The following is a 13,166-nucleotide window of genomic DNA, read 5'->3' as shown; positions in this document are numbered from 1 at the left end:
ATTAGAGACAACCTTTAGAAACATGATTCTTAGGGGTCTTGACAAGTTAGATGCAGACTTTCCCCTTGTGGAAAGTCTTTGTTTTATTTACTCAGTGAGCATCACTGGCTGGCCCAGCATTTATTACCCATTCTTAGTTGCCCTTGATGTGTTGAGGTGGTGGTGTGCTATCTATTTGAACCGCTGCAGTCCATGTGCTGTAAGCAGACCCGCAATGGTGTTAGGGAGCAAATTCCAGGATTTGGACCCAGCGACAGTGGAGGAACGGCGATATATTTCCAAGTCAGGATGGGGAGTGGCTCGGAGGGGAACTTGCAGGGGGCAGTGTTGCCACGTACCTGCTGCCCTTGTCCTTCTAGGATGTCAATGATAGCAGCTAACTCCATTAGCTAACACCAGAAGCACACTCGAGGAAATAATCCTACTCTCCCCAAAATGGCAGTTTTAAACAAAGATGCACATTTACATAGCATCTTGGGCGACCAAAGTGCTCTACAGCCAATGAATTGTGGCTACTGATGTAATGCTAATTTGTACACAGCAAGTTGTGCTGGTGTTCAGCAGGGTGAGTCCTCACGGGGGGGGTGAGAGATATTGGCTGCCAGCTGAATGTCGAATTGGGTGGGGTAGCATGAAGCAACAAGGACAGACTCCCACCAACCTCCCACCACGTAGCGGTCAGCAACTTTCACTTCACTGGGCATCCAGGGACTAGCTGAATAGATTCCCCTTCTGGTTGGAAGGGAGCTCTGTTCACTGCTGGGCAGAATCTCTAGGTCTGCACCATTCCTCCAGGGGCCATCCCTCCAGTATCGGGATAATTAGTCAGCAATTGTAGATACTTGGGCAGCACGATGACTTAGTGGTTAGCACTGCTGCCTCAGAGCGCCAGGGACCCAGGCTCGATTCCAGCCTCGGGTGACTGGGTGGGGTTTGCACATTTTCCCTCTGTCTGTGTGGGTTTCCTTCCACAGTCCAAAGATGTGCAGGTAAGGTGGATTGGCTGTGCTAAATTGCCCATAGTGTTCAGGGATGTCCAAGTTGGATGCATTAGTCAAGGGTAAATATAAGATAAAAAGGGTAAGGGAATGTGTCTGAATGAGTTACTCTTTGTAGGGTCGGTGTGGACTTGTTGGGCCGAAGGGCCTGTTTCCACATAGTGGGGATTCTATGATTCTTAGTCAAAGAAGTAAAGGCGACTAGAGAGGGATTTGTTCCAAAGTGGATCACTTGGAAACAGAGGCAGGAGCTGATTCAACAGGAATGTACAAATAAAAATTAAACAAACTTCAAAAGGAAAGATTTGCAGAGTTACTTGAATAAAAAAAGAGAGTGTGCTGTAGGAACTAATTGGGTTGTTCTTCCAGCACAAGGCATAGAAAACAGGATCAGGGGAGGCCATTGCACTCTTTGAGCCTGCTCTGCCTTTCAATATGATCATGGCTTTTTCTCCAATCCACCTCCCTATTCCTGCTTTCACTCCATAACCTCTGATCCCATTTGTCCCAAGAATTATATCATGCTCCGCCTTGAAAACAATGTCTTGGTCTCACCATTTTCTGAGATTGAGCATGATGGGCCGAATGGCCTCCTTCCACACTCTTAAGACTCTGTGATTCGATGAGAATGTATGAGGCATTGATATAAACTGAAGCAAGGGAACATCAGCAAACATTCAAACTGGACCTGTACCAGATTCCAGCCACTCACCTGAATGAGAAATTGTAGACACCTGCGATGTCAACCCTGATGAAGGAGCACTCCGAGATACAACTGGTTGTGGCAACGGTCCTCGATTTAGGATGGAGCCAGTGGGGTTGCTATAGGCCAAATTGGCAGCACTCTGTGTGGCAGCCACAATGGACACTTCATGGTTAGACAGAGTACCTGCCTGAGAAGGGGAGAAAGGGGGAAGGCAGGAGGGTGCGGAGGGAAGAGAAGAGGGAGCGGTGGGGGGTGGGTGGGAAAGAGAGGTGGGGAATGGGGGAAGAGAAGAGGCAAGGTAGGGAAGACAAGAAAAGAGGTGAAGGGAAGAGAAGAGGAGGGATGAGCATGAGGGGGAGAAAAAAAGGGGAGAGGAGGACGAAGGGAAGAGGAGGTGAAACAAAGGCAATTAATCAAAATGTCAATGCTTCATTATAGAACTCCATGATCTAAACAACAACAACAACAACTCATATTTGTATTGCACCTTTAAAAGATAGCCTCACAGGAGTGTAATGTTACAGAGCAGCTGTTAGGAGGCCATCTAACAGATTAGTCAGAGGTAGGTTTTAAGGAGCGTCTTGCTTCAAGAGAGAGAGAGGTTTCCAGAGAAAATTGCAGTGTTTAGCACTTAGACACTTGAAGGTACCACTCTCAGTGGTATAGCCACAGAATTGGGGCAGTGTAGGAGGCCAGGATGAGAGAAACACAAGGATCCTAAAATGGTTTGAGGCTTCAGGAGGTCACAGAAGTGGGAAGGGGTTTGAGGCCAATCAAGGGATTCAAAAACAAAGATGAGACTTTTACAAATCAAGAGACTGCCTGACGAGAAATCAACATTGATCAGAAAGCACTGGGTATATTACAGCATGGACCTTGTGCAATTTAGGATATTGGCAGTGTCATTTGGGGTGAGCTCAGGTTGATGGAGTGGTGTAGGTGGGAGGCAGGCCAGAAGGATGTCACCACAGTCAATAAACAAAACTCCTTCCAATATGGGCAGCAATAGCAGGTTGGCCCCATTTCCAGAATCCTTGGCTCATTGAACTTTGGATCTCAATCAATGCCACTGCAGAAGGCAACTGGCAGAAGCTAGGCCCTTTGGAGGGATGGCTGAAGTTGGGGGTGGGGGGCAATGTCAGACAATGTTGACCAAAGCTTGACTGTCACAAACGGAAGAGGAGGAGTAGAACATATAGCCCCTTTGAGCCTTCTATATCACTCAGGAAGATCATAGCTTGCCTTAAGTCCACTCTCCAGCCTATTGCCCATTACCTTTCAACCTCTCTGTTAGTCCAGGAATCTATCTCAGCCTTCAGTATATCAATAACCCAACTTTCACTGCTTCCCGGAGTAGAGAATTCCAAAGATTAAAGACCTCAGCAGAAGAAATTCCTCCACATTTTTGTCTAAAATAGGGAGAGTCTCTTATTCTGAAACTGTGCCCCCCATATCTAGATTCCCCCTTAAGGGAAGCATCCTCTGAGCATTTAACCTGCCAGCCTCCCATTTTGATATCTGTTTGAAAAAAAAAAATCACCTCTCATTCTTTCAAACTTACAATGAGTACAGACACAATCTGCTCAATCTTTTCTTATCCTCATACGACCCCTTCATCTAGGAATCAATCCAGCAAATCATACTCTAAACTGCTTCTAAAAAAGCAAGCATATCCTTTGGTTCTTGTGAAGGGAGGGGTTTCAGCAGGAATTTATTTGCCCAAAACGTCACTCCGCACAATGGTTTTTGACAGAAGAGAAAGGTTTCCAGAGGCAGAAGGTCAGTTAACTAGAAGGAGGCAAATTGAAGTTAGTTACAGGTGAGATGCAGAGAAATGTTTTAATGCACGAAGTCACAAAGATCCATATGAAAGGGTGGTGGAAGCATATTCAACTGTAATTTTCAGAAGGAAATACAACAAATAGTTGAAAAGTGAAAAATGTGCAGGGCTTTGAGAAAGACCAAATGGAGTGGAACCAATATGATAGCTCTTTGAGTCTGTTCTGGTTGTTTCAATGGAACAAATGGCTTTCTTCTGTGCTACAGCATTCTATGACTCTAAATATTAAGCCACATTCATTATTTGGGCCTCAAGGATGGCAAAATGACTTTATTACATTCTTCCATCCTTCTGTGTGTTTATTTTTGATGTTATTTTCTGTCCCAAAAACAAAATCGACCTGACGTGCGATAGCTTGCTCACCTTGGGGCCTGTACTTTGAATAGGAGGCTTTCACTATTGCTGGGAATGCTGGGAACTTCCTCTCTCCATTGCGATCACTTGCATTATCTCACTGTCCAGCAAATAAAGTGCCAGAAATAACTGGTATGATCACAATTCTCTGTGACATGAAGGCACAATATGACGAATTCCATTGAGTGCGGCATATTTTCTAAAGCTCCTGGTGTTCCCCCACCCCACTCCAAAGTCTGTCAAGTGTCCCAGCGTTCCTACAATTGCTGCCACATTTGTAGAGTACGGGGAGGAAAGGAGCATTGTTTTTCCTATGGAAGTCTTGCAGGACAAAAAGGTAGCAAATGCCACAAACCTGCACAGCATCTTGAATTCCGAACCTTCTCGTTTAGTTTGCTTCACAATATCCCCTTCTTCCTCACTCCTCATATTTTAAAATGTGCCATTCCAGTGAAGAGCACAAAGGTTGACAGATAATACAAGATTCAAAACATCATAAGTGGACAGTCCATTTGACAAGAAGGAAACACAAGAATTTGGCTGGAATAATGAAGGAATATTTCCAGGCCTGAATATTTTCAGGGTTACAAGTCTGGGCTGTGAGCGAGTGTTATTGTGCCCATATATAGCCTGAACTTCTGCATCGCTCTAGACTGAAAACTATACTTGCAGCCTGCCAAAGAATTTAGTGGTTTGACTAGATCGAGGTCTCAGGGACTGCAGTATCTAGAGTAAAGCATGGGGCAACTTGTAACATGTAATCTTTCATCACCCGCATGGGATCTTTCTTTTGTACCCCTGTAAGAGTATGCTTTGACTGCAGTGAGGAGTTATAAAGTGTTGACTGTTCTCCCACACCTTATCCAAAGACAAGATGTATCCAGGATGCAATATATCATAGTGCAGTCTGTTCTCAGATAACACAAGTTTTACTGACGTGGTTCGATGCATAAAGACCAGTTTCAGGAACCCTGAATGATCTGGTTTCTCCCCCTTCAATTTCAGTTGAAGACCATTTAAAATATTGGAGTTAATTTGGCATAGACAGAAATTCCAATCAGAAATCTCTAGAAAAAGAAGGCTCATCAGCACTCAGACACTTATATTCCTTAGACGGCAACTTCTAAACCCATGGTCACTACCATCAAGGACAAGGACATGGGCACTCTGCCACCTGCAAGTTCCCCTCCAAGCCACACACCATCCTAACGTGGAAATATAATTTCCATTCCTCATTGTTACTGGTTACAGGGTTAGTTGTAGATGTGCGTCTAATTACAGTACACCGAATGCAGTGGTTTAGGAAGGCAACTCACCACCACTTTCTCAAGGACAACTAAGGACTAGCAAAACAGTTCTAAAATCTTTTAAAAAACAAATGTACATTTATATAGCACCGTTCACAACCTTGACATTCCATAGCAATTTGCATTTAATTATGTACTTTCTTGAACTGGAGTAACAGTTGTAATATTCGAAATGTGGGGCAGCCAATTTGCACAGAACAGGGCACACGAACAGCACTGAAAGAACTTCCAGATAATATCCCTCAATGTCAATGGCTAAGGTACAAATATTAACTAGGTTACAAGGACAACTCTCCCTCCCCCAAGTTCATCTTCAAAACAGTACTACAGGATTGTTTACACTGAGGCCAGAGGCTAGATTTAATGCCTCGTTGGAAAGACAGCACTCTGACACTGCAATGGTGACTTGGCAGCATCTACAGTCCCTGGAATGGGAGTTTTAACCAACAAACTCTGACTCTAAGGTGAGAACAAATGGTACATAGTCATTTTTCTGCAATGTTGTAGGAGATACTTTGAACATTCCTTTCCCTAATGGACAGGTTTGTGATTTTCTTTTGCCAGGGTTACATTTCTAGGTGCAGTTCCCATGTTCTGTCACTTGATGCTGCTGGTGAGAAACAGACTGGATTGCAGTCTGTCCAGTAAATTCAGGCCTGGAGCTTTCCCATCTCCTCCAGCAGCTCACTTATAACACAATAAAGGGGAGGGGGCAGGCCTGATTGGATATCTGTCTCTAACAGTATCAAAAAGGTTCTATACTCTGTATGGAGTCCTACAGCACAGAAACAGACCTTTCACTCCCAACATGCCCATGCTAACAACGTTTGCCAAACTAAATTCATCCCATTCACCTGTGTTGGGCCATTGTCCTACCACACTCCAGGGCTGGTAGAGAAACAGAGAGACCCACACAAGTGGTGGTGGTTTAACCGGACGGTGACCACACTTCAGACAAAGTTGAGAAGGAGAGTCCTTCATGGAAACCTCAGCTGTTGCAGGAATTGAACCCATGCTTTTGGTGTCTCTCTGCATCTCCCACAACAGGATGTCTTTTTCACATCTACCCTGTCAAGGCCCTTCAGGATCTTACAAGTTTCAATCTAGTGGTCTCGAACTCTAAGCTACAATGAATACAAATCTAGTTTATTTAACCTTTCCTCATAGGACAACCTGCCTATCCCAGGAAAACTTTTCCTGAACTGCTTCCAATGTATTTCCTGACATCTTTAAATAAGGTGGCAGATAGTGCATGCTTTACTCCAGGTGCAATCTCACCAGCAGCATTCCCTCAAAATTGCATTGGTCCAGGCACACCAATCCCAGCATTGACTTCCAGTTTAGGAATTTGCTGCTGCGCACAGTCCTGGAGATCCACACAAAAGAAAACAAAACTACCAGCAATGTAGCTCACCTATACAACAGAACCGTAACATCCCTACTTTAGTAGTCAATTCCCTTCTCGATAAGTGATAACACTTTTAGATTTCCCAATTATTTGCTGAACCTGCAGACTAATGTTTTGCAATTCACGTAATAGGACACCCAGATCCCTCTGCATCTCAGAGCTCTGCAATCTCTCACCATTGAGAAAACACGCTTATTTTTTAATCTTTCCACCAAAATCAACAATTTCATGTTTTCCCTTATAACAGATCTTTGTCCACTCACTTAACCTATCTGTATCTTTCTGTAGCATCCTTATGTCTTCTTTATGGCTTACTGATGAGAGGAAGTCAACAGCCTAGTGGTATTGTTGCTGGTATGTTAACACAGTTAATATTCTGGGGACCTGGGTTCGAATCCCAGAGAGCAGAATGTGAACTCCATAAATATCTGGAATTCAGAGTCTAATGATGACCATAAGTCAGGAAAAGCCCATCTGATTCACTAATGTTCTTTAGAGACATCCTTACCTGGTCTGGCCTATGTGTGACTCTAGACTCTCAGTAATGTGGTTGATTCTTAACTGCTCTCTGGGTAATTAGGGATGGGCAATAAGTGTTGCATGGCTGGAGACACCCCCATCCCATGAATTAATAAAGGAACAAAAACAAACTTTAAGATTCTCCTTTGAGCCTACTTCTTTGACCAAGCTTTCATTTATTCTAATCTCAGTGGCCTCGATGTTGATGTTTTTCTTTGTAATGCACTTGTTAAGCCCTTTAGAAAGTTTCACAATGCTAAAGGCATTATATAATGCAAATTGTTGTTGCAGAAGGTATTTGTTAAAGCGCAATTACAATATCTTCTGGTTACATATACTACCACTGAGGTTAGGACAGGTCCCCAGGAACGTAGCAATGCTTGGAAGATACCATCAACAGAAACTCGCTGGTGTCAAATATTTAGGACATTTGCTTACACAATAAAAGGAGCTGTAGAAGGCGAGAGAGAGTACAGTTACCCCATTAGGATTTGTAGCTTTTAGTCCGAGAAGTTTACCCCCTTGGGGATGAGGATAAATGAGCGCCAACCTTTTTACCACAGTGGCAGGGAGAAACCAGGGAGAAACTCAACAGCAAGTCCAAAGTCCAGAGAGGCCTGTTTAAAGTAGACTATGATGTGGAGAGATTTCAAGAGGGACAGAAAAGGAATTTGACGAAAAACATGATAAACCATTCCAAATGACTTACACAAACCCTTGGTCTGTTGTTCAGGTGATTCCCTGCTTCATATTTTCGGTATTTGTCTGTTACCTCCAGGCTTGGTTCAACGGAATCATCAATCTCCAGGTCTGGACTCTCACATCCATTTAAACCCTTTTTTCTCAGCGTCTAGGCAGAAATCACAGTTTGAAGGAACATTCAGCAGGAGATCCAGGGTAACAGCTGGTCAACCTTGACTTTTCAAAAAGTGCAAATGAGCAAAGAGATGGACTTAGGGCCCATGTAAACAAATCCTTAAAATTGGCAGAAACAATTGATAAGGGAGTGTTTTAAACAATAGTATCTGGATTATTTGTGTCTATAAATAGACCATACAATACAAAAGTGAAGCCAGGAACTTCATCAATCACTGCTCCGTTCTCAGCTGGAATATTGTGGACAACTCGGGAATGCCACAGAAGCTTAAATAGAAATGAAAATGCTGTGGAGGCTTTCAAGGTGTTACAAAGTGGAGGCACTTAACATATGAAGAGGAGGTGGGAAAGTTGGGATGGTTTTCAAGGTAAGAAGTCTTGATGGAGGACAGTATGAGAAGGCAAGAGACAGGAGGCCGCAAGAGAGAGCAGGAGGGGGAGAGCGTGCGATGGACAGAGAGAGAGAGCATGCAATAGACAGAGAGAAAGAGAGAGAGAGAGAGAGAGAGACAGACAGACAGAGACAGAGACAGAGAGAGACATGTCCTGAAATGGATTCGACAACATTGGTGAAGAGTTATACAAGGGAGGTGAGGGAAAACCTTTTTTACTCCATTGTCAGACAATTACCCTGCCCAAACAAGGTGCTGCAAACTGATTCCAAACATGTTTTTAAAATGTGTGCTGGCTGAGAAGGGAGTTTAAGATGACAGCTGATACTGGAGATCTGGAACACGAACAGAGAATGCTGGAGGAACTCAGCAAGCCTGCTGGCATCTGTGGAGAACAAAAAACAAAATCTTTTGATTCGCATTCCAGGCCTCCAATGAACTTTTCAGGACAAGTCATATTGAACTTTAAACATGAACTCTGTTTCTTTCCCTCTCTAATGTGCCAACCTGCTGACTGTAGTATTGTGGGTAAAAGGATGCTGTCCCCTGCTACTTATTCCTTCTCTGGGAGAAAGAATCCTTTTACTGCTACAGAGGATCCCAGAAAATTACCCAAGTAATGTTCTGGGGACCCAGGCTCGAATGCCACCACGGCAAATGGTGTAATTTGAACTCAGTAAAATCTGGAATTAAAGGATGTAATGATGACCGTGAATCCATTGTCGATTGTCAGAAAAACCCATCTGGTTCACTAATGTCCTTTCGGGAAGGAAACTGCCATCATTACCTGGTCTGGCCTACATGTGACTCCAGACCCACAGCAATGTGGTTGAATCTTAACTGCCCTCTGGGCCATTTAGGGATGGGCAATAAATGCTGGCCCAGCCAGCACTGCCCTCAACCCATGAATGAATAAAAAAAAAGATCAACCACTAGTGAGTCGAAACCAACTTATCTTAACAAGCTTTGGGCAGGGGAATCTTACATTGTTTTGGTTGACAGAATTGGGTCCAGTTCTGGGAGGAGAGGCCATTGATGTTTTCCAACTATACCTGAGAGAACTTGCTTCGTTAACCAAGATCAAAATGCCACTGGTGCTGAAATTTCTTTTTAGGAAGTGCTGGAGAAACTCAGCAGGTCTCACAGCTTTTGTGGAGAGAGAAACAGTTAACATTTCCAGTCCAGTGTGACTCCTCCTCATAGCCCAGAGAAAACCAGCCAGACCTGTGGAAATGCTGCAGCATTTTCTGTTTATCTTTTCACCTCGTTAACTACCGTCCCTGCCTCTATGTTGCCCGATTCTATCCCAGTCTTACCATGTGCCTTTCCCAGATCAACTTGCAACTCACTGGATTTCTGCTGATTCATAGTGCCCGTATCATCTTTAAAAAGGTCACTGTGCTCCTGGACAAGGTGTTGGCAAGCCAACCCATTGGCAACAAATGTCACAGCACATGGGTGTTATAAAGCAGAGGTTGACCTCTCCCCCTCCCTGAGAACCAAAACTCAAAGAGGAGCACATCTCCCTAAAAATCAGTGAAAAGCGTGTGTGAAAAGTGATGTGACCTGCCTTACAGCAACTTCTAGTGTTAAACAAAATAAATACCTGACACTCACTTTAAAATCAAAAGGTTTGCCAATGACATGAAGGTTGGAGTAGTGGTGGATAGTGCCGAGTGCTGTTGTAGGTTGCAATGGGACATTGACAGGAAATGGGCTGATAAGTGGCAGATGGAGTTCAACCTGGAAAAGTGTGAAGTGATTCACTTTGGAAGGTCGAATTTGAATGCAGAATACAGGGTTAAAGGCAGGATTCTTGGCAGTGTGGAGGAACAGAGAGATCTTGGGGTCCACGTCCATAGATTCCTCAATGTTGCCATCCACGCTGATAGGGTTGTTAAGGAGGCATATGGTGTGTTGGCTTTCATTAGCAGGGGGATTGAGTTTAAGAGCTGCGAGGTTATGCTGCAGCTTTATGGAGCCCTGGTTAGTCCACACTTGGAATACTGTGTTCAGTTCTGGTCGCCTCATCTTAGGAAAGATGTGGAAGCTTTCGAGAGGATGCAGAGGAGAATTACCAGGATGCTGCCTGAACTGGAGGTCATGTCTCATGAAGAAAGGTTGAGCATAGTAGGGCTTTTCTCATTGGAACAAAGAAGCATGAGAGGTGGCTTGATAGAGGTATACAAGATGTTAAGAGGCATAGATAGAGTAGATAGCCAGAGACTTTTTCCCAGGACAGAAATGGGCATCATGAGGGGACATAATTTTAAGGTAATTGGTGGAAGGTTTTGGGGAGAGTCAGAGGTAAGTTCTTTACACAGAGAGTGGTGGGTGCATGGAATGCACTGTCAGCAGTGGAGTCAGATACATTAGGGACATTTAAGTGACACTTGGATAGGCACATGGATGGTAGTACGATGAAGGGTACGTAGGTTAGTCTGATCTTAGAGTAGGATAAAAGACCTGCACAACATTGAGGGCTGAAGGGCCTGTACTGTGCTGTACTGTTCTATATTAACAATTTATTTATCTAACTCCAACAGAGAACAAATTAACTTCTTAACAATCTGAATAAATCCCAAATACTAACTATGCCTGAATGAAACAATATTCTGATGGTATGCTGCTCCAATAAAGACAAGTCCTACTCATATACAAAAAATAAAATTTGTTCTCTCAAAATTACAACCAGGTTGTGTGTCTTCCAGAATATTCTGTACTTCTTTGTAGTTTCTTCTATCAGGAACGTCTTCTCCAGCATCAATACCATTATTTAGATGGTGCTTTCTCGAAGACATAGATGACTGAGAAAGATAACGATTCTCTCTCGAGAGCTGAGGGCCATTAGCTCTGGTGGATGGCAGTTAGCTTTGGGGTCTTTGTCCAACTGTCCCTTCTTTTTAAATCCTTAATGACATGGCAATATTGCTTACAATAGGACCTATGTTGTCAAAACCATCAGATTTAAATTTAATAGGTTTTCAGTATCTAAGTGCCTGGTTCAAATTAATTGGCTAAATTCAAAAACTTTGGTAAAAACTGCTGCTTGGCTTGCTAACTGTATGGCCTTTTGATACAAATATTTCAGTTTGGACTCTGAATATTGGAAACTCAAGCACAGAAAATCGTCATCTTTAAAAGGGACCATGCAATGCCTTCCCCATTTTATAATTTCACAAATGTTCTAACTTTCCGCTCCCAATCTACAATGTACCCAACTTGGCCACAAAACCACGCTGTTTATAGCACTAGGTCCTCACGACTGATACTCCTTCACACACACAACCCCATTCTCTCACCTTTGTTGCTGTTTAACCACCAGGTCACACTGTTTACCTGCTCATAGCTACACCTCTGCCTAACTAACCACTACTCTGCCCCCAGTATTCCTGTGGACCAGTCTGCTCAATGAATCTTGATCAGTCATAGAGCCTTAGAGGTGAACAGCACAGAAACATACCCTTCAGTCCAACTTGTCCATGCCGACCAGATATCCTAAACCAATCTGGCCCCATTTACCAGCATTTGGCCCATGTCCCTCTAAACCTTTCCTATTCATATACCAGTCCAGAGGCCTTTTAAATGTTGTAATTGTACCAGCCTTCCCCACTTCCTCTGATGTCTCACTCTATACACTCACCACCCTCTGTGTGAAGAAGTTGCTGCTTAGGTCTCTTAAATCTTTCCCCTTTCACCTTAAACCTATAGCCTTTAATTTTGGACTCCCCTACTCTGGGGAAAAGACCTTGGCTATTCACCCAATCCACGCCGCTCATGATTTTATAAACTTCAGCCTCCAACACTTAGGGAAAATAGTCCCAGTCTATTCACCCTCTCCCTATAGCTCAAACCCTCCAACCGTGGCAACATCCTTGTCAATCTTTTCTGCACACTTTCAAGTTTTGCAACATCTTTCCTATAGCAGGGAGACTAGTTCCAGAATCAAGGCTAGAGGGGCTGAATGGCCTACTCCTGTTTCATATGTTCATTATAACACCATAAGAAATAACAACTGGAGGAGGCCATTTGGTCCCTTAAGCACCCTATGCCAATCCACGGGATTATGGCTGATCTCACATTCCTCACGTCCACTTTCCTGCCCTTTCCCATAATTCTCGATTCCCCGACTGATCAAGAATCTGTCTTGGCCTTAAATATACACAAGGACTCTGTCCTCCTTCACCTACAGCTCTCTGTGGCAAGGAAATGCAAACACCCACAACCCACAAGGAAGAATTCCTTCTCCAATAAAGGTATCCCTTTATTCTGAGACAATATCTTCTGGTCCTAGACTCCCATGAGGGAAACATCCTCTCAGCATTTATCCTGTCAGGCCCCTTAAGAATCCCATATATTTCCAAGGAGTCATCTCTCAATCTAAACACTAGTGAATAGAGTCCCAGCCTGTTAGCATTTGGAAATAAAGTGTGGCATGGATGCTAGCAATGTTGCTCACTACAGGAATTGAACCCACAACTTTGTTTATTAGCATCATGGTCTAAGCACTGGAGCTAAGACAAGCATTCAGCCACCATAATTGAATACCAACAAAATGAACAGAGCTGTAGTTTACCACCAATGCAAACAAAATCACAGAATCATAGAATCCCTACAGTGTGGAAACAAGCCATTGGGCCCATCGAGTTCACACTGATCCTCCAAAGAGCATCCCACCCAGACTCACCCCTTTACCCTATCCCCACAACCGTGCAGTTCCCATAGCTAACCCACCTAGCTTGCACATCCCTGGACACTTTGAGTAA

At 43.7% G+C, this 13,166-nt stretch overlaps 1 protein-coding gene across 2 annotated transcripts in view; it reads right to left on the bottom strand.

Moving 5' to 3' along the window:
• The window catches only part of mef2b (myocyte enhancer factor 2b), a 63,990-nt gene that overhangs the window by 35,868 nt on the left and 14,956 nt on the right, over window positions 1–13,166 (bottom strand). For both annotated transcript variants that reach the window (XM_043721451.1, XM_043721452.1), the window contains 2 exons: window positions 7,842–7,982; window positions 1,711–1,891 (listed from right to left, as the gene is read on the bottom strand). In XM_043721451.1, the coding sequence (XP_043577386.1) occupies window positions 1,711–1,891; window positions 7,842–7,982 (322 nt within the window). The remainder of the gene's footprint in view (window positions 1–1,710; window positions 1,892–7,841; window positions 7,983–13,166) is intronic.

Source organism: Chiloscyllium plagiosum, chromosome 31 (genome assembly GCF_004010195.1).
Source record: "Chiloscyllium plagiosum isolate BGI_BamShark_2017 chromosome 31, ASM401019v2, whole genome shotgun sequence".
Lineage (NCBI taxonomy): Eukaryota > Metazoa > Chordata > Chondrichthyes > Orectolobiformes > Hemiscylliidae > Chiloscyllium > Chiloscyllium plagiosum.
The sequence above is the reverse complement of the archived record's forward strand: the minus strand, read 5'-3'. Positions and strand labels throughout refer to the sequence as shown.